This window comes from Primulina tabacum, chromosome 9, assembly GCF_025594145.1.
Source record: "Primulina tabacum isolate GXHZ01 chromosome 9, ASM2559414v2, whole genome shotgun sequence".
Taxonomy (NCBI): Eukaryota; Viridiplantae; Streptophyta; class Magnoliopsida; order Lamiales; family Gesneriaceae; genus Primulina; species Primulina tabacum.
Genome location: NC_134558.1, coordinates 21895343 through 21914752, shown reverse-complemented (window position 1 = coordinate 21914752; position 19410 = coordinate 21895343). Strand labels below are relative to the sequence as shown.

The following is a 19410-nucleotide window of genomic DNA, read 5'->3' as shown; positions in this document are numbered from 1 at the left end:
AAATGCTTTGTGACCAATTATGTTATGGGTTTGGAAGCTGGAGAACGTGTCCGGGGACCTCTCCACCTGATAAAGCATGACCGGGTTTTGATCAGGATTGAAAAGCGGTAAAGCATGACCAGAGACCAATCCACCCAGTAAAGATTATGTGTGATTGGACGTTCGATCAAAAGACTATGATGATTCCTACTAGTCCAGTACTGTGGATTAATCTGATCAGGCGCATTATGTTATGATTCACTTACATTGAAACATATCTCTATACAAAATGATGATGATTATGCATGTTTAATAATATATGATGCAACATGTTTATGAAAATGTTTATGAAATAATGACACGTCTATGTTTATGTAAGTATGTTTATGTAACTATATTCAGAGTTTAAGTATGTATGAGTACTTTAAATACGTGTGGTTTTATTATACATTACTTGCTACTCTATTGTTGAGTTTTTAGACTCACTAGATTTGATCGATGCAGGTGAGGAAGAGTATGAGGACGCGATTTTTTTATTTTCCGCAAATTTGAAGTAGTTTTAAAGTATGGTACGTTATAATATGCATCAGCAAGGGATTGGTTGTCATTATATATTTTCCCCAACTGCAAAAATTGTGACTATTAAAAGTCTCTTGAAAGTAACAACTGTCAATCTTTGGCACTGTTACAGATGGATGTTACTAATGCTTTCTTACAAGGAGATGAAGATATATATGATCTTCCAGAAGGCTACAAGGTAAAAGAAAGCGTAAGATCTGCAAGTTGAGGAAGTCTTTGTATGGATTACGACAAGGCTCCTGACAATGGAGCACTAAGTTTGCTGCAGTTATGTTTGAGGCAAGCTTTCGTCAATCTCAGCATGATTACTCGTTATTTGTCCAGCATACCAGATTATATCACTCTTATTGTTTCCTACATAGATGATATTGTCACATGGAGTAGTTCAAAAGCAATTCAAACACTTCAGAGTTTTTGCATTCCAAATTGCAGATTAAGGATCTTGGAAACTTAAGATATTTTTAGGCATTGAAGTTGCGAGATCCAAAGAGGTAATTTACTTGAATTATCAAAAGTATGCGCTAGAATTAATTATAGAGATTGGTGTAGTGGGTGCTCGGCCATTTGACACCCCAATGGAATAGAGTAATAAATTCACAAGTCATGAATTGGATGTTATCATGCACCAGTCTAGGCATGATGGTTATGAAGATGTCTTATTGAAGGATGCAAGTGTTTATAAACGATTAGTAGGCTGATTGTTACTTTTGATAATTACACGACCGGATATATGTTACGCGGTGCAACACTTAACCAATTTATGACTCACCAAAGCAGTCGCATATGGATGCAGCCATTCGTACAGTTAAATACCTTAAGGGATCACCTGATTGGGTATCATGTTGTATGTGAATAAATTCTCTTCTCTTTCTGCTGTCACTCGGTTGGGATTCATGCCCAATGACACGTCGTTCTCTCACAGGATATTGTGTTAAATTAGGAGACTCACTATTATCTTGGAAAACCAAGAAACAACACACTATCTCTAGATCCTCTGCAGAAGCCGAGTATCGTGCGTTGGCTTCCACAACTTGTGAGGTTGTATGAGTTTTGGATTGTTAACAGATATGGGTCTCAAGTTGTCAGCACTGAAACAACTCTGTTTGTGAGAATACTTCTGCTATACAGATTGCAGCCAATCCCATGTATCATAAACACATGAAACATATGAAATTGATTGTCATTTGGTGCATAAATGAGTTAAGGATGGTACAATAATTACTGCAGATATACCCACAACCAAGCAATATGGTGATATCTATACTAATACTTTAAGGAGACCTAAACATTATTTGATATCCAAAGTTGGTGTTCGAATTTGATTTTCAAACCAAGTGGAAGACACTCGAAATAATCATTCGTAGAAACCGATTAAATATTTTGAAAAACATTTAAAATATATGTAAGTTGAATGAGTAAAAATAATTTGGTTGAATCATTTTATCAAACACTTTGTATGCAATATTTTTGTATTTGAAGAACACATAAAATGCTTCAACAATGCATCCTTAAGACAATGGAAATGATAAGTAAATGCAACAAACAAATAGACATGAATTTGTTTATGGATGTTCGGAGACTTCAACTGCTCCTACGTCACCCCTTCTTCCCCTTGGGAAGGATTCACTAGAAGACTTTGATTTATAAAACTCTTTGTACAAACTCACCCCGGAAGAGCAGCACCCAACTAGAACTCCTAGCACTCAAGATTGAAGGCAACACCTCACAATCAGCATATTATTTAATGTCTCATATGCAAAGACTACAAACACAATGTTTTACCTCTTTGTGTAAAGACTCACTCAAACTAATATTTGAAGTTCAACTCTCTTGTATATGTGTGAGTGATTGTGTGTGAGAAATTTATCTTTTACAGTGTACATCTCAAATGTATCCTCACACAAGGGCTTGTGCTCTCAACTAGTTGATTTTTTCATGCTAACTGCCCATGTTTTGAATCCTCTTCAAAAGCTCTTGTTTGATCTTCTAGATGTTGTATTTATAGGCTCCAACAATGATATATACGTTAGATACAAGAATATGACCGTTTGGAAAGTTTCTGTACTGTTTCTGCAATTGCAACGGTCAAATTCGCCTTGCTAGACTTTTCTCGACTGGTCAACTCTGGTCAACTCAACTGGTCGTTCGGTTCAACTGGTCAGCAGTTGGTTCGGTTCAGTTCAGTTCAGTTGGTCATCTGCTGGTTTGATTCAGTTCAGCTGGTTCAGTTGGTCTGGTTCAGTTCAACTGGTTCGGTTTATTTTCAGCTGGTCTGGTTCAGTTTCAGTTGGTCAGCAGCTGGTTCGGTTCAGCTGGTCAGCAGCTGGTTCAATTCAGTTCAGCTAGTGTGCTGAAATCATCCTAGCTGATTTCATTTTGTGCAGAACAAGTAGCTTCATCATCATTATCAGCATATTAAGCTTCGATTCAGATTTCAACTTGTAAAGATGATTTGTAGATCATTGTCTTATCTTCCAACGCATACTGAATTGCTTCATTTCGATAAACGAGCTGAGAGATATGACCAATATACCCCAACTGCTCATACCCAACTGATTGCTGTTTTCGTGTAATCTGTTCGGTAATTCAGAGATCATTTAAACCTTGATAACATCTGATTTTGCCAAACTGACGTGAAATACGACCTGTTTCAAATTGAGTTTTCTAATTAGTTAAGTTGGCGGATTATCATTTGGATCATCTAACGGAGAGATATCTTCAAAACACCGAAACTCGCCAGAAATTCAGTTTGGCTGAATTCCGTTTCAGTTTGGTTTTTGTGTTTGCTACTTCACACTTGAGTACATATGTTAAAAACACAATAACAAGTTTTGTTAACATCAAAATCAAGATTTAGAACATGAAATGTTCCAACAATCTCCATTTTTTTATGATCACAAAACTTGGATAAACAATCGATTCAACTAACATATTTCTCCCCCATTTTGTGTGAATCAGAAAGTCATATTTGCAAAACATTTTAAGCACAAAATTTTCTCCATCTCAATATTTAAAAATAATCTCTCCATTAAAATTATAATGAGTTTTCCCCCTATATTTTTGAAATTTTGAAAATTATAAAAGATGAGGGATAACTAACCAATTTTCTCAGTTGCTCATTTTCTGCCGCAGCACATATGCTCTGCCTTCAACGAATAAATTGCTTTTTTTGGGGCATAGTTAGGCTGCAAATTTTATACCACTGTAAACCTCTATGAGTCTAGTTTGCAACGAAAAAAGCGGTTCGTCATTTGGACACTCGAGCAAGGAGATATGTCATTTTTCCTACGGTCGCTGCAACCTGTACGAAAATTCAGTTTTGCATAAATATGTTAAAAAAATCTGAAATTTTCGAATTTTAAACATCAAAATCAGTTTCAATATTCTTTCAAGAACATCTCGCTCTGAGACCACCTGTTAGGATCGATTGGGGGGATCATCGTTGAGCTACAATAGCTCGGTTCTTGAAATATTGAACACCGATGAATTAAATCGAGTTTGATTTTCAAACCAAGTGGAAGACACTCGAAATAATCATTCGTAGAAACCGATTAAACATTTTGAAAAGCATTTAAAATATATGCAAGTTGAATGAGTAAAAATAATTTGGTTGAAGCATTTTATCAAACACTTTGTATGCAATATTTTTGTATTTGAAGAACACATAAAATGCTTCAACAATGCATCTTTAAAACTATGAAAATGATATGTAAATGCAATAAATAAATAGACACGAATTTGTTTATGGATGTTCGGATACTTCAAATGCTCCTACGTCACCCCTTCTTCCCCTTGGGAAGGATTCACTAAAAGACTTTGATTTATACAACTCTTTATACAAACACACTCAGCTTAGGACTTACACTACTGCCTAAACTAAACTCCTAGCACTCAAGATTGTAGGCAGCACCTCACAATCAGCATATTGTTTAATGTCTCATATGCAAAGACTACAAACACAATGTTTTACGTCTTTGTGTAAAGACTCACTCAACTAATATTTGAAGTTCAACTCTCTTGTATATGTGTGAGTGATTGTGTATGAGGAATTTATCTTTTACAGTGAACATCTCAAATGTATCCTCACACAAGGGCTTGTGCTCTCAACTAGCTGATTTTTTCATGCTAACTGCCCATGCTTTGAATCCTCTTCAAAAGCTCTTGTTTGATCTTCTAGATGTTGTATTTATAGGCTCCAACAATGATATATACGTTAGATACAAGAATATGACCATTTGAAAAGTTTCTGTACTGTTTCTGCAATTGCAAAGGCCAAATTCGCCTTGCTGGACTTTTTCTCGACCGGTCAACTATGGGCAACTCAACTGGTCGTTCAGTTCAACTGGTCAGCAGCTGGTTCAGTTCAGTTCTGTTGGTCAGCTGCTGGTTCAGTTCAGTTCAACTGGTTCAGTTGGTCTGGTTCAGTTCAACTGGTTCGATTTAGTTTCAGCTGGTCTGGTTCAGTTCAACTGTTTCAGTTTCAGTTGGTCAGCAACTGGTTCAGTTCAGTTCAGCTGGTCAGTAGCTGGTTCAATTCAGTTCAGCTGGTGTGATGAAATCATCCTAACTGATTTCAGTTTTTGCAAAACTAGTAGCTTCATTGTCATTTATCAGAATCTTAAACTTCGATTCAGACTTCAACTTCTTGAAGATGATTTGTAGATCATTGTCTTATCTTTGCAACGCATACTGAATCGCTTCATTTTGATAACCGAGCTGAGAGATATGACCAAAATACCACAACTGCTCATACCCAACTTATTGCTGTTTTCTTGTAATCAGTTCGGTAATTCAGCGATCAGTTAGACCTTGATAACATCTGATTTTGCCCAATTTGCGTGAAATACGACTTGTTCCAAATTGAGTTTTCTGATCAGTTTAGTTGGCAGATTATCATTTGGATCATCCAGCGGAGAGATATCTTCCAAAAACCGAAGCTCGCAAGAAATTCAGTTTGGCTGAATTCCGTTTCAGTTTGCTTCTTGTGTTTGCAACTTCACACTTTAGTACATATGTTAGAAACAAAATAACAAGTTTTGTTAACATCAAATTCAAGATTGAGAACATTAAATGTCCTAACACTTTTAAAAAATACTGTGGGGATGCCCACGGGGGATCCATTCCTAAGAAATAATGTACATAATTATTTTTGCATAATAATGACTTTATTGTTAGAATAGATACCCTGCAAGCCAACGATTGGCCATAGAATGTATTGACTCAAGTGTAATAAAAAAATATTTATTTTAATATAATTTAACTTCTTATGGTTTCATTTTACTTTATCTTTATACCCATGCAATCAGCATAAATAAAATCCTTGAATATGCTTTAATACAAATAAATCATAATTCGATCTTGAAACTCATTTGTAAACATTTTATATTCTAAATTCGTTTCTAGTCGATTCAACCGCATAAAATAAAGATAAAGACCGCTTGAACTTGAGTCTAGCATCTGTGATTTTGTGTACCGTGTTTCATGGTAAGGACATAGAGATGTCCAATCATACAGATGGGTAATCATACCATGATTGTATCGAGCAACCCTTCCTCGGACTTTCGAAATGGTTATCATTCATTGAGAGGAAAAGTCTGTGGTTGTGATTGTACATGATTAGTTCTTATGACCCGAGACAATACTGAGGATCTACATACTAGGATTGTATTTTGACTCGTTTACGATTCCGCGAGGGTCACAAGGTGGCGAGGTTGGGTGCAATTACGACATGTGTAGGAGCTAGTGCATTTTAGTCGGGAATTCACTGCTCACCTACGTGTGTGGATATCCTATGTGATCTAACGAAATAATAGTGTGAGAAATCTCTGGTCCGAATGTGAGATGTACATTATGGAAAGAGTTCTCTAGTTGTGCATGCGATGACACTATGAATATTTCATGATTGTGTCACATAGCTATCGAAGGAGTAGATGTTTCACTGTCAGTAATACCTAGAGAATCATGGGGAGATGCTACTAGATGATCTTACCATGATTCGATTGGTTTAATCAGAAAATGGTTTCTGACATTCTTATGACCAAATGTTGGTACATGAAATGGGGCAAATTAGGGTAAAACCGAATGAAAGAAAATGTCCTGAATCGCAAAGAGTTGGGAACCCACGGCTAGCTGTATCTCTGAATCATTTAGGGTCACACAAGCACTGTTTTACTTGTTTCCGTTGAGATAATAAATTCAGTGAGTTGAATTTATAAGAAATGAGTTTGATATGATCAATCGATATGCTTATAAATAAAATTTATAAAATCTTATAGAAATTTTGAGAGCATGACTGCTAAAACAGTCAAAGGGAGTACATCTGCCTTATTCAGACACTGGTGATCTCGAAATTGAAGTGTGCGTCATAATAACAAACAAGTTGGAATTGTCACATCGAACATATTTGATTGCCAACCGGGATTATTATGAGATTGATGTAATGAGAGCATGAATCATTGGCTTGTAAGAGTATAAGAATATCATGCTAATTTATTAAAGTCCAAATGAGCTTTAATAATTAAATTATATTTTAATGAATTAAAATATATCACATTAACTTTTTATTAAATATGGTATTGATTTATGTAATATAGAAATATTCATGATACCATAATTTTAAAAAAATTTGCACACAAAGAAAAATAATATTGATGCATGATATTATCAAAATATATATGTATCAATTCAAAATTCACCATGATTTGCATTCCTAAAGAATCTTTCATTAACTTAATTAATCCAATTAATAAAGTAAATGGAATGATTAGTATTAAAATAAAATTTAATTATTCTTATCAAGGAGCATGCATTCGAAACATTCTGATTTTTTTTAAAAAAAATGAAGCTCCCGAAATCCCCTTTTCTTTTACAATAAAAATTTGGCTTGAGTCGATTTTTTCTTATTGTTCTATCTCTACGCAAAATATCTTCAAAATTACTATTGTAATTTTGAAGAGGAACTAATCTTCCAGCCGTGGATCAGATTAGTATATTGAAGAAAGAAGACTTGAAGAACGTACGTAGGGATTTACAACAAGTGCTGCGTTTGCTAACACCGGAGTAGTTGGTGTCAAGTGAAAAATTCACTAAAGGTATATTCTTTAACATCCTATGTATGTTTATTCAATTTAAACAATACGAGTGTCCAAAGAATATAGAGAATGTCAAAATAAATTTTTTTAACTTCCGCTGCGTTTTTGACATGAGAAAAACGAGATCTCAACAGTGGTATCAGAGTCGAGTTCTCTTTACCATATGTTTTAAATCACGTTGAGTAATATTTCTAACCACACAAGAAATTTTTTTAGAAAATTGATGCACCATAAATATTTTTTATTTTTATTAAAAAAATATTCGAATCTCCCCGGAACTGTTCTAGACAGACCGCTCGTGCAGGACAGCGCACGGATGCGCACAGAACGCAGCGTGCGCGCGTCCGCGCGCGCTCCTGGGCGCGCACAGGGTGCCCGATCTTATCGGGCAGGAGGCGAGCAGCGTGGGCGGTTGCCCGGGAATGTCTCAGGCACCGTGCTGGGTCGTAGGCTTGAATTGTTCGGGTCTAGGGTACGATTTTCTGATTTTACAAAATTTTGGATAAAATTGATATTTCGTGAAAATTGTTCAATTTTTCCTTAAAATAAAATTTTGCTAAATTTATAATTTTCTTTCAAAGTAGATAATTAGAATATGATTTTAATTATTTATGGTAAAAAATATGTTTTACAAGAAATCAATTATTATGGAATTAATTGGAAATTAAATAAAGGTGTTTATTTAATTTATTAAATTCTTTAACAATTATGGAGATTAGTAATGAAATTATTAGATGCATGATTTATTCAGTTAATTAATTTTTTTTAATGAACTGATGTTAATATATGATATTAAATGCTTGATGAGAAACCACCGCGGAAGCACCCTCGGACATCAGTGAGACTGAGTTGTCTATGCTTGAAAAATGGTGGGACCATGATCTTCAAGCTAAAAGCTACATGTTGGCTTCTATGTCGAATGAGCTTCAAAGGAGGTTCGAGGAGGCGGTGAATGCTGTTGACATTCATCTTCATCTGAAAGAATTGAATGGTGTACAAATTCGCTCACAGAGACATGCTACTATTAAGGAACTCATGACTACACGTTTGCGAGATGGGACTTCGGTCCATGAGCATGGTGTTAGGATGATTGGGCTCATTGAGAAGTTGGTGGGACTCGATGTGGTTATTCCTAGTGAGCTCTCGACTGATATTCTCTTGCTGTCGCTGCCCTCCACGTTCGATGGATTTGTGGTTAATTTTAATATGAATAATCTTGAGGCCACCCTTGAAGAGTTGGTCAACATTTTTACTACTTATAAGGCCACAATAAAGAAAGAAAAGCTTTGTCTTCTAGTAGGCTCATCTTCTGGCACGAAAAATGGAGCCCAAAATAAAGACAAGAAGCGTTTTGCCCTGCCAAAGAAGAACAAGCCCAACAAGAAACCATATAAGAAACTGACTCTGGGGCCCTCAAAATCTGACAAGTCAGAACATATCTCTTTCCACTGCAACCAGCCTGAACATTGGAGCATAACTGCACGGAGTATCTTGCCCAGAAGCGTTCTGGCCATGGTATGTTCTACATAAAAATAAATGTCTCAATTAATTCCTCTTCTTGGTTATTGGATACCGAATGTGGTTCTCATCTATGCAATGATTTGCAGGTGATGGCAAGAAGCAGGAGACTTAGAGATGGCGAGACATTTCTAAGATTAGGGAATGGAGCAAGGGTAGCTGCAACTGCTATTGGATACATTACTTTGATTTTGAATGATAATTTTAAGTTACTTTTAAGAGACGTTTTATATGTTTCTGAATTAGTTAAAAACATTATTTCTATTTCTATGCTTGATAGAGATGATTATTCTTGTGTTTTTGCTAAATGTGTTTGCAATATTTACAAGAATGAATGTTTGATAGGAACCGACAAATTAATGAATGATCTCTATAACTTAAAATTGAAAGATATTTTGTTGAAATATCCAAGCACAAAAGAAAACAACAACAAACAAAAGAAAGTAATATGATCCAAATCCCGCACAAATATGACATGCTAGACTAGGTCACATTTCCCAAAGAAAGATGCACAAACTAGTGGGAGAAGGTATATTTGACTTGTCAGACATAAATTTTATACCTACTTGTGAGTCCTGTCTGAAAGAAAAAATGACCAAGATTCCCTATAAGGGAAATGTGGAACGTGCACATGGTCTACTGGATTTGATCCACATAGACATTTCTGGAACGATAAGTGTTAGCACAAAATATGGGCAAAACCTACTACATTATCTTTAATGATGACTATTCGAGGTATGTGTATGTCTATTTGATGAGACACAAATCTGAAACTTCTGAAAAGTTCAAAGAATTAGATCAGAAGTAGAAAAACAATTAGGAAGAAGTATTAAGACACTTCAATCTGATCGAGGTGGAGAATACTCGAGTACTGAATTCTTGGATTATTTAAAAGAGAATGAGATTCTCTCACAGTGGACTCCACCAGCAACACCACAATTGAATGGAGTTTCTAAACATCACAATTCAACATTGATGGACATGGTTCGATCTATGATAGGATTCAGTTAATTGCCTACAATGTTTTGGTGCTTTGCGTTTGACACTGCGGCAATGTTGTTAAATAATATCCATACAAAAGATTGGATAAGAAACCATATGAGATATGAATGGGAAAACTCCCAAATATTCTTACTTGAGAATATGAGGATGTCCTACTTACGTAAAGTAGACAGTGAAAGAGAAATTGGATAATAGATCCATTTGTGCTACTTTGTAGGAGATCCAAAGAATTATGTTGGATAATATTTCTATCATCCCAAAAATTATTTGTTTCAAGAAATGCCATCTTTCTAGAGAAGGAATTTATATTAGATAAAAGAGGCGAGATGATAGAACTTGAATAAATTCAAGATATTCTCTCAAAAGTAGAAGTTGAATATGATCTCCAACATCCAGTAGTTGAAGTACGCGCACCTAGAAGGTCTGATGACATTATTAGACCACCTGCTAGATATACACTTCTTCATGAACAAGGCCATAACGAGCCTTGTGTCAGATGTGATCCAATGTACTTCAGAGAAGCAATATCTGATACTGATTCATCCAAATGGCTTGAAGCCATACAGTCTAAAATGGACTCTATGTATTCAAACGAAGTCTGGACATTGGTGGATCCACCTGAGTGAATCGTTCCCATAGGATGCAAATAGATATACAAAAGAAAGCTTGGGACGGATTGGAAGGTATTGACCTTCAAAGCATGACTGGTAGCAAAAAGATATACTCAAAGACCAGGAATTGACTATGAGGAAACGTTTTCACCAGTAGCTATGTTTAAGTCCATTAGAATAATACTAGCCATAGCAGCATGGTATGACTATGAGATATGACAAATGGATGTGAAGATGACATTTCTCAATGGAGACATTAAAGAAGATATTTATATGTCTCAACCTGAGGGATACACATCAGTGGGAAGTGAGCATAAGGTATGCAAACTTCAGAGATCAATATATGGTCTCAAACAGGCGTCCAGTAGTTGGAACCTCAGTTGCCAAGAATCCTGAGGAACCATGTGTGTACAGAAAGTTAGTAGGAGTGCAGTGGCATTCCTAATACTTTATGTTGATGATATCCTACTCATTGGGAATGATGTAGGATTACTGAAATCAACTAAAGTATGGTTACCAAGTAAATTTTCATGAAAGACATGGGTGAATCATCCTATATATTGGGAATACAAATATATAGGGATAGAACAAAAAGGATGTTGGGGCTCACCCAAGCGACTTATATCGATACCATTCTGAAGAGATTCTCTCTGAAAGAGTCCAAGAAAGGATACTTACCAATCTGTCATGGTGTTACTCTATCTAAAGCAATGTGCCCCAACACCTATGAAGAAATAGAGATGATGATACGTATTCCATATGCGTCAGCCATTGGTAGTATCATGTATGGTATGATATCAACACGCCCTGTTGTTGCTTATGCTCTCAGTGTTATAAGCAGATATCAAGCGAACCCTGGTCTAATGCATTGGAAGGCTGGGAAAGATATTCTTAAGCATCTAAGGAGGACTAAGAACTTGTTCATGTTCTATGGGGGTGGAGAATTAAATTGGAAGGATACACTGATTCTAGCTACCAAAGTGACGTAGATGATTCGAAATCGACCTCTGGTTTTGTATTCATGCTAAATGGTGCGGTTCTCTCTTGGAAGAGTTCCAAGAAAGACACCATTGCGGATTCCACAACTGAAGATGAATATATTGATGCATCTGCTGCTGCAAACGAGGCAGTTTGGATGATGAGTTTCATCAAAGAATTGGGCGTTATTTCTAATGGAGTTGATCCAGTCCCCGTGTACTGCGACAACACTGGTGTCGTTGCACAAGCAAAGGAACCAAGGTCTCATCAGCGATCCAAACATATACTGAGAAAATTCCACATCATCTGACAGATTGTGGGAAGAGGAGATTTATCAGTCGAAAGAGTCGCCTTTGCAGATAACGTTGCTGATCCACTTACAAAGCCCTTGCCAGGACCATTAATTGAAAATCATCGCAAAGTAATGTGATTAACGTTTATGGGTAGTTGGCTCTAGGGAAAGTGAGAGATTGTTAGAGTAGATGCCCTGGAAGCCAGCGGTTGGCCAGGAAATTTATTGAGTCAAGTGTAATAACTTCTCATGGTTTCATTTTACTCTATCTGTATACCCATGAAAACTTGATTATGCTTTAATACAAATGAATTATAATTCGATCTTGAAACTCATTTTTAAACGATGTATATTCTAAATTCGTTCCTAGTCGATTCAGCCACCTAAAATAAGGATAAAGGCCGCTTGAGCTTGAGAATACCATATGTGATGTTGTGTACTGTGTTTCATGGTAAGGGCATAGAGATGTCCAATCATACAGATGAGTAATCATAAGATGATTGTACCGAACAACCCTCCCTCATACTTTCCAAGTGGTTATCATTCATCGAGAGGAAAAGTCTGTGGTTATGATTTTACATGATTAGTCCTTACGACCTGAGACAACACTGATGCTATACATACTAGGATTGTACTTTGACTCGTTTACCGACTCCGCGAGGGTCACAAGGTGGCGAGGTTGGGTGCAATTGCGACATGTGTAGGAGCCAGTACATTGTAATCGGGAATTCACCGCTCACCTACGAGTGTGGATATCCTATGTGATCAAACAAAGTAATAGTGTGTGAAATCTCTGGCCATAGTGTGAGATGTACATTAGGGAAAAAGTTCCCTAGTTGTGCATACGATGACACTATGTATATTTCATGATTCTATCACATAGCTATCGAATTAATATGCAATCATCGATGAACCAATGGTTGCAGATTAGATAAGGATATATGAGATGAAGTTACCGTACTGTACGTTAATCATAACCGAATGATTCTTTCAAGAACTATCTATAAGGTCCAGGAAATTCGATCTACGTGACTGAATGCATGCAATCTAAGGTTTTGTTTAAAATATGTATTTAATGATTTTTATACATTTATTTCTTGGATATGGAATGAGTAGGGTTTATTTCATGATTATTTTAAAGTTTAATGCATTAGGGTTTTAAGTTGCATTTCGCGCTCGAATGAGGAACGGAGACCAGGGGTTATCAGGAAAAATATTTTTATTGAATGATTAATTTTAATTAATCATTATGAAGTGTTTTTAAGGGTGTTTTTTGAAAATGAGCTTTGGTGAGTATTTTTATTCGTCGGGTCGTACTTTTAATCGGTACGTGAATTTTATTGAGTCAAGAGACTTTTTGAGGGCTCAGACAATATTTTCAAAAACGTACCAAAACAAAATATTTTTCGATGGTGTTTTGGGCTTGTCAGGCTTGTTTTAATGCCTAATGGGCTCATGACTTTTTAATCCTTTTTAAAATATTATCTAGGTCCCATTAGTAGGTAATTATACTAACCTAAACCTAGTTTTATTAACCATAATCACTCTTTAAACATCAGCAACCATCCCCTCCCCCTTGGAAGCAGCCTCCCCACATTTTGACAGCAGCAACTCTAAAGCTCTTCAAGCTTTCAAGAAAAAAAATTCTCCCCGCCTCTCCGGTTCGTGTCCCATGCGTAGATTTTCAAGTTTTCAAGCGCATAAACGTCAAGGCATGATATATACCTTCTTTTACATCATTCACGTTGTATATACATGTTGTTATGTTTGAAATTTATGTTTAATACTCGGTACCTGCATGGTTTTATGTCTATGTATCGTTTTGTTCATGAAGCTTTCTTTCTTATGCATATAACCCACGTTTTCTAGCGTTGTTGTATAAGAGGCTGCCGGTTGGTGTTTCTAGGGAGTTGATAATGTCGAAAGTGATGAGGATTAAGTATTGGAGTCCAAGTTCGGCCATGTTAGGTGAGAATACGTGAGGGCCAATCGGTGCTTGTGAGTTTTTGGAGTCGGTATGGTTAGATCGGAAGATTTGGGTGCTCCATCTGAGCAAGGGTCGTCCATAGCTCTGGACTAGACCTTGGTGGGTCTGAGCTATGGCCTAGGGTGGCTCGAACATGGCTGGAGTTAGTGAAAAAACCTATTGAGCGAGTGGTGCTAGTGTGTTCTCCGATGGTGCGTTGTTGAGGGCTAGCGGTTTTGTGTGCATTACGGCATGCATGGGGCTGTAAGTTGGGCTAAAGTATGTTCGGGCGAGTCCTAAGGTGGGCTAGGAACTGTTGGTTCGAGGCCAGTTCGATTTGGTTGAGAGTAGGGTAGAATTTTGCTTTGAGGTGTTTGGGACGTCTTTCAGCCGCAGGGTTAGCGCTGCGGCGCTTCTCTTTAGGCGCCGCAGCGCCTGGACTTTGAACTAGTAGCCCTACAGCGCTGATGTCGGTTGCCTAGGCGCTAACCAAGCGCCGCAGCACCGCAGCGTCAGTGCCTAGGCATTGGTCCAGCATTTGAGAAGTTTTAGGTTAAAGTGCTATTGTCTCGTTTGGGTTTTAATACGTCGTCATGACCGAACTTAGTGGCGGATAAAGTAGCTGATGCGAAGCTTGTTTAGGTACCTTTGAATTATGATTTAAACACAGTCATTTTTGGGTAGAGTTAATGGTCTGGTAGCGTCCTAAACACGAGTTTGCATGTTTTAAATGTTTATGATATTATTAATACAAATTTTTATGTAAATACGAAAAATGCGTTGCATGCGTGTTTTGAAGAAAATTTTATGTAAATGCTTGTTTTTGTTAAGTGATGAATATGATGACATGTTTTTGAATGAAGGGAGTTTGTTGTGACTAATACGATGACATGTTAATACGATGATATGTAAGGCCAAGACTCACTAAATGGGTAATACTGTCGCTGATGTCCCCGCCGCCAGGTACTGGGATTATACATAGATGGATCCACACGTAATACGATGATATGAAAGTCACAGCCGATGAACGAAATTCAAATTAACAAAACGAACACGTATATGTTGATATGTTGTTATGCTATGAAATGTTAATGCTTTAATAGACCGTGATTACGCACACGATTTTGTAATTTCATGAAATGTATTTTTATTATAGTACTTTTCACTGTTGCCTTATGTATATGTACTTGCTATTAACGTTACAGGCGTGTTGAGTCTTTAAACTCACTAGGTGTGAATGATGCAGGTGAGTATGTTGATCAGGAGATAGAAGGTGGCAAAGAGTGAGTAGGCAGGGCTGGATGTACGCACGCTAACCCGATGACCTTATTTCTTCCGCACATCATGTTTTTATGGGTTTTGAGTAGACATGATCCGTTTATACGTTTGTTACGATATGTCAGTGTTTTTCCAGTATTTTTACTTGGTTATTCTACGCACATTATTGATGTTCGGTTTGACAACATTTTTGAACTGCAATATCTTATTTGTCATTGAATTGCGATTATTTTTAAAGGTTGTATTTTTCAGCAGTCCTGCATGCATGAATTTAAATGGGATTTTTGTGTATTAGCTTTAAAAAAAATAGTAGCTTTTAAATGAGTAGATGTTTCAGTTGGTATCAGAGCAAGGGTCCTGTATATGGTTGTGGCACCGCCAGCTTCTGCTGCTCAGTCTTCAAGCCTCAAGTCTGTAAGATTTTATGTTTTAGATGCTTTTACTACTATCACATGCATGATTACCTAATTTATGATTATCGGTACCTGTTTAGCTGCTTTTATGATTTTAGGGTAAAATGTTTTACAAACTAATTGCACGATGGATTACATTTAGAATTGGACTATGTTCAGATTTCATGCTTCCCAGACGTGACCCCAGCGCAGACATACATGAAGATATTCCTGGAGGTGGCAGAGGACCACCACCACCACCGCTATTGGATACAGCCACTCGAGTGCTCGAGGGCATGGGTAGATTTCTGGAGCAATCTCAGCAGGCTCCCCGACTGCAGACTGATATATATGAGCAGTTCAGACAGTTCAAACCGAAGGAGTTCGGGGGTACCACTTATCCGTTTTTAGCAGAGGGATGTATCCTCTCATTGGAGCTCCACTTTCACTACCTAGATATGATGGATGGCGACCAGGTCAGGTGTGCCACGTATATGTTGAGAGATGGTGCATCCATTTGGTGGGAAAGAGCAACGCACAGGCTGAATTTGGCTATCCTCACTTTGGAGTAGTTCAAGGAAGTGTTCTATGGCAAGTATTTCCCAGCTAATGTCAGGGGTCGCCTGACGAGGGAGTTCATGAGTCTCCGCCAGGGGGACTCGACTGTGGCGGAGTTTATCCGAAAGTTTGACAGGGGCTGTCGTTTTGTGCCCCTCATTGCTAGAGATGACGCCCACAAACTGAGGCATTTTATGGATGGCCTCAGGCCTACCTTGCACCGGGATGTGATGCTGATGAGACCGTCTAGCTATGATGAGGCCACTTCTTGTGCTTTCCGGGTGGAGCAGGCTCTCCGAGACATTGATTCTGAGATGCAGCGGAAACGGCATCAGGCCCGGTCCAGCTCCCAGCCGCAGAAGAAGCAGTTTACAGGGCCACTGAGGCAGAAGGGGCATCAGAAGCCCCAGGGACAGTTTAGGAGGCCAGAACAGCAGCGATCGCCCCTGGCACCAGGGGCTTCTAAGCCGGAGGAAGGGCAGCCGTGTAAGCAGTGCAACAAATTACACTACGACAAATGCATGTGGGCCACCTTCGGATGCTTCGTATGCAAAAATGAGGGCCACAAAGCGGCAGATTGCCCTAGGAACAAGGGCCCCACTACTAGCAGATCATATGTGATGCATGCTAAGGAGGCTGAGGCGGAGCCAGATTCTATGCTGATCCTAGGTAACCCTTTATGTTTAAGATTTTAGTTTATCGCTTTAATTGCATGAGTTATATGATTGTTGTGAGAATTAAATTTTGGGATTGAGAACATAGAAGGAATTATGACGCATGCTCTACCTAGTTGGGATTAAGGGTTGAATTGCTCTAATTGAGAATTTTAGGGACCTAAGTGTAATAATCGATAATATGAGGACCTAATTGAAAAACTCGAAATTTTAAGGCACTATTTTCAAATTTTCTGAAGTTTTGGGACTTAATGCTTAATTTTCGAGAATCTTATGGTTTTATGGGCTAAAATTCTAAATTTTATGGGGGAAAGGTCAATTTGCAAAATTCAAAAATTGTAGGGCCAAAAGTGTAAGTTTCGAAAACTTTAAGGGCCAGATAGTAATCATCGAAATTTTGAGGATTGAATTCGAAAATTTTAAAGAATACTTGGGTTAAATTATTAATTTTTCGAGGATTTTGGGATACTTGCTGGCAGAAAATTTCTTAAGTTTCAACGCGATCAGATTTGATGGTATGCTTTGTCGCAAGAAGGATATATATTTCAGGTGTAGCCACTCATGCGTTGCTAGACTCCGGAGCTAAACATTATTTTATATCCGAGACGTTTGTCTAGCGACTAGAAATCATACCAGTGGCGATGGATTCAGGGTATCGATTCCATCCGGGGATCAGATGTTCACTTCTCTGATAGTGAGGAAATTGGAGCTTCAGTTACAGAAAATGCGGTGCAGGCAAACTTGATTGTGCTACCGTTGCCGGAGTTTGATATTATTTTGGGTATGGACTGGATTCCCTTGAATGAAGCTGTCATAGATTTCCCACATCGATTAGTATCTGTCTGACTGCCCAGCGGTAAGCTGTTTATTTTTAGACAGTCAGACACCAGCAGATGCGGCACATCATTTCCTACATGTGTGCGAGGAAGCTCGTGAAAAGAGGTTGCCAGGCATTTTTTCCAGTATTGTATCAATGTCAGAGCCAGCCAATCAGATGCTAGAGGACGTTGATGTGGTCAGAGATTTCCCTATTGTTTTCCCTGACGATGTTTCAGGCATTCTACCAGACAGAGAGGTGGATTTTTATATCGAGCTTATGCCGGGTATCATGCCTATTTCTAAGGCGTCCTATCGACTAGCACGTGCAGAGATGAAGTGGTTCAAAGATCAGATACAAGATTTGTTAGATAAGGGTTTCATTAGCCCTAACTTTTCTCCATGGGGCGCACTGGTACTCTTTGTGAGGAAGAAAGACGGCAGCACGCGGCTATGTATTGACTATAGAGAGCTGAACAGAGTCATGGTCAAGAACAAATATCCGTTGCCCAGAATCGATAATTTATTTGATCAGCTTCAGGGAGAATCGGTATTCTCGAAGATAGACCTCCGATCCAGATACCATTAGCTGAAGGTTAGAGTCTAAAGTGCATAAGACGGTGTTCAGGACGCGATATGAGCACTATGAGTTTCTGGTGATGCCTTTCGGACTGACGAAAGAGCCAGAGATCTTCATGGATCTCATGAATTGCGTATTTCAGCCATACTTGGATCAGTTCATCATAGTTTTTATATATGACATCCTGATTTATTCGAGGAGCCGAGAGGAACACAGTCAGCATCTGAGGGCCGTACTACAGACTATACAGGACAGACGACTCTATTCCAAGTTCAGAAGTGCGAGTCCTGGCTAGACAGAGTTGCATTCTTGGGCCAAATTGTATCTTAGGATTGCATAGAGGTCGACCACAGCAAAGTTGAGGAAGTCAGATATTGGCCAGTGCCTAATAGCGTGACAGAGATCCTTAGATTCTTGGGATTGGCAGGTTATTACATGAAGTTTATTCAGGGCTTCTCTTCCATTGCGGTGCCTTTGATCGCCTTGACAAAGAAGAGTGCCAAGTTTATTTGGGGACCGGAGTGCCAGGAGAGTTTCGACAGATTGAAGCACGCTTTGACTCCAGCACCAGTTCTTGCTATGCCATCGGGGTAGAGTGAGTTCGTGGTATATACAGATGCTTCGAGGCTCGGTTTGGGTGCAGTTTGATGCAGCATGACAGAGTTATAGCTTATGCGTCCCGACAGTTAAAGGTCCATGAGAAGAATTATCGGACTCATGACCTCGAGCTAGCAGCAGTCGTTTTTGCTTTGAAAATTTGGAGGCATGATCTGTATGGGGAAAAGTGCAGGATTTTCACTGATCACAAGTGCCTGAAGTAATTCTTCACATAGAAAGAGCTGAACACGAGACAACAGAGGTGGCTAGATGTGGGGACCCGGATGCTAACTCATTCTTTTCAATCATCATTGGGATTAAATGGATCAATTAAATGTACGAGGTCGATTTTTTTTTAAATGTTGAACGCTTTATAAACAAGTGTACAAATTTCTACAAGAAGTTATGTCCCATCTTATTCAAATTAGAAGATCAAGTTCAATATCTACAACATGATCAACGGTACAAAACTTGTTTAAAAGAAAGTCATCACAAAATA

At 38.1% G+C, this 19410-nt stretch overlaps 1 protein-coding gene across 1 annotated transcript; it reads left to right on the top strand.

Annotated features, from left to right (window-relative positions):
- Nucleotides 1-15811: 15811 nt before the first annotated feature.
- Nucleotides 15812-18908, top strand: LOC142504294 (uncharacterized). Its single transcript, XM_075617179.1, has 4 exons — nt 15812-16162; nt 16259-16913; nt 17794-18221; nt 18645-18908. Exons 1-4 carry the CDS (start codon nt 15812-15814, stop codon nt 18906-18908), a joined length of 1698 nt encoding a protein of 565 aa, XP_075473294.1.
- The last annotated feature ends 502 nt before the right edge of the window (nt 18909-19410 follow it).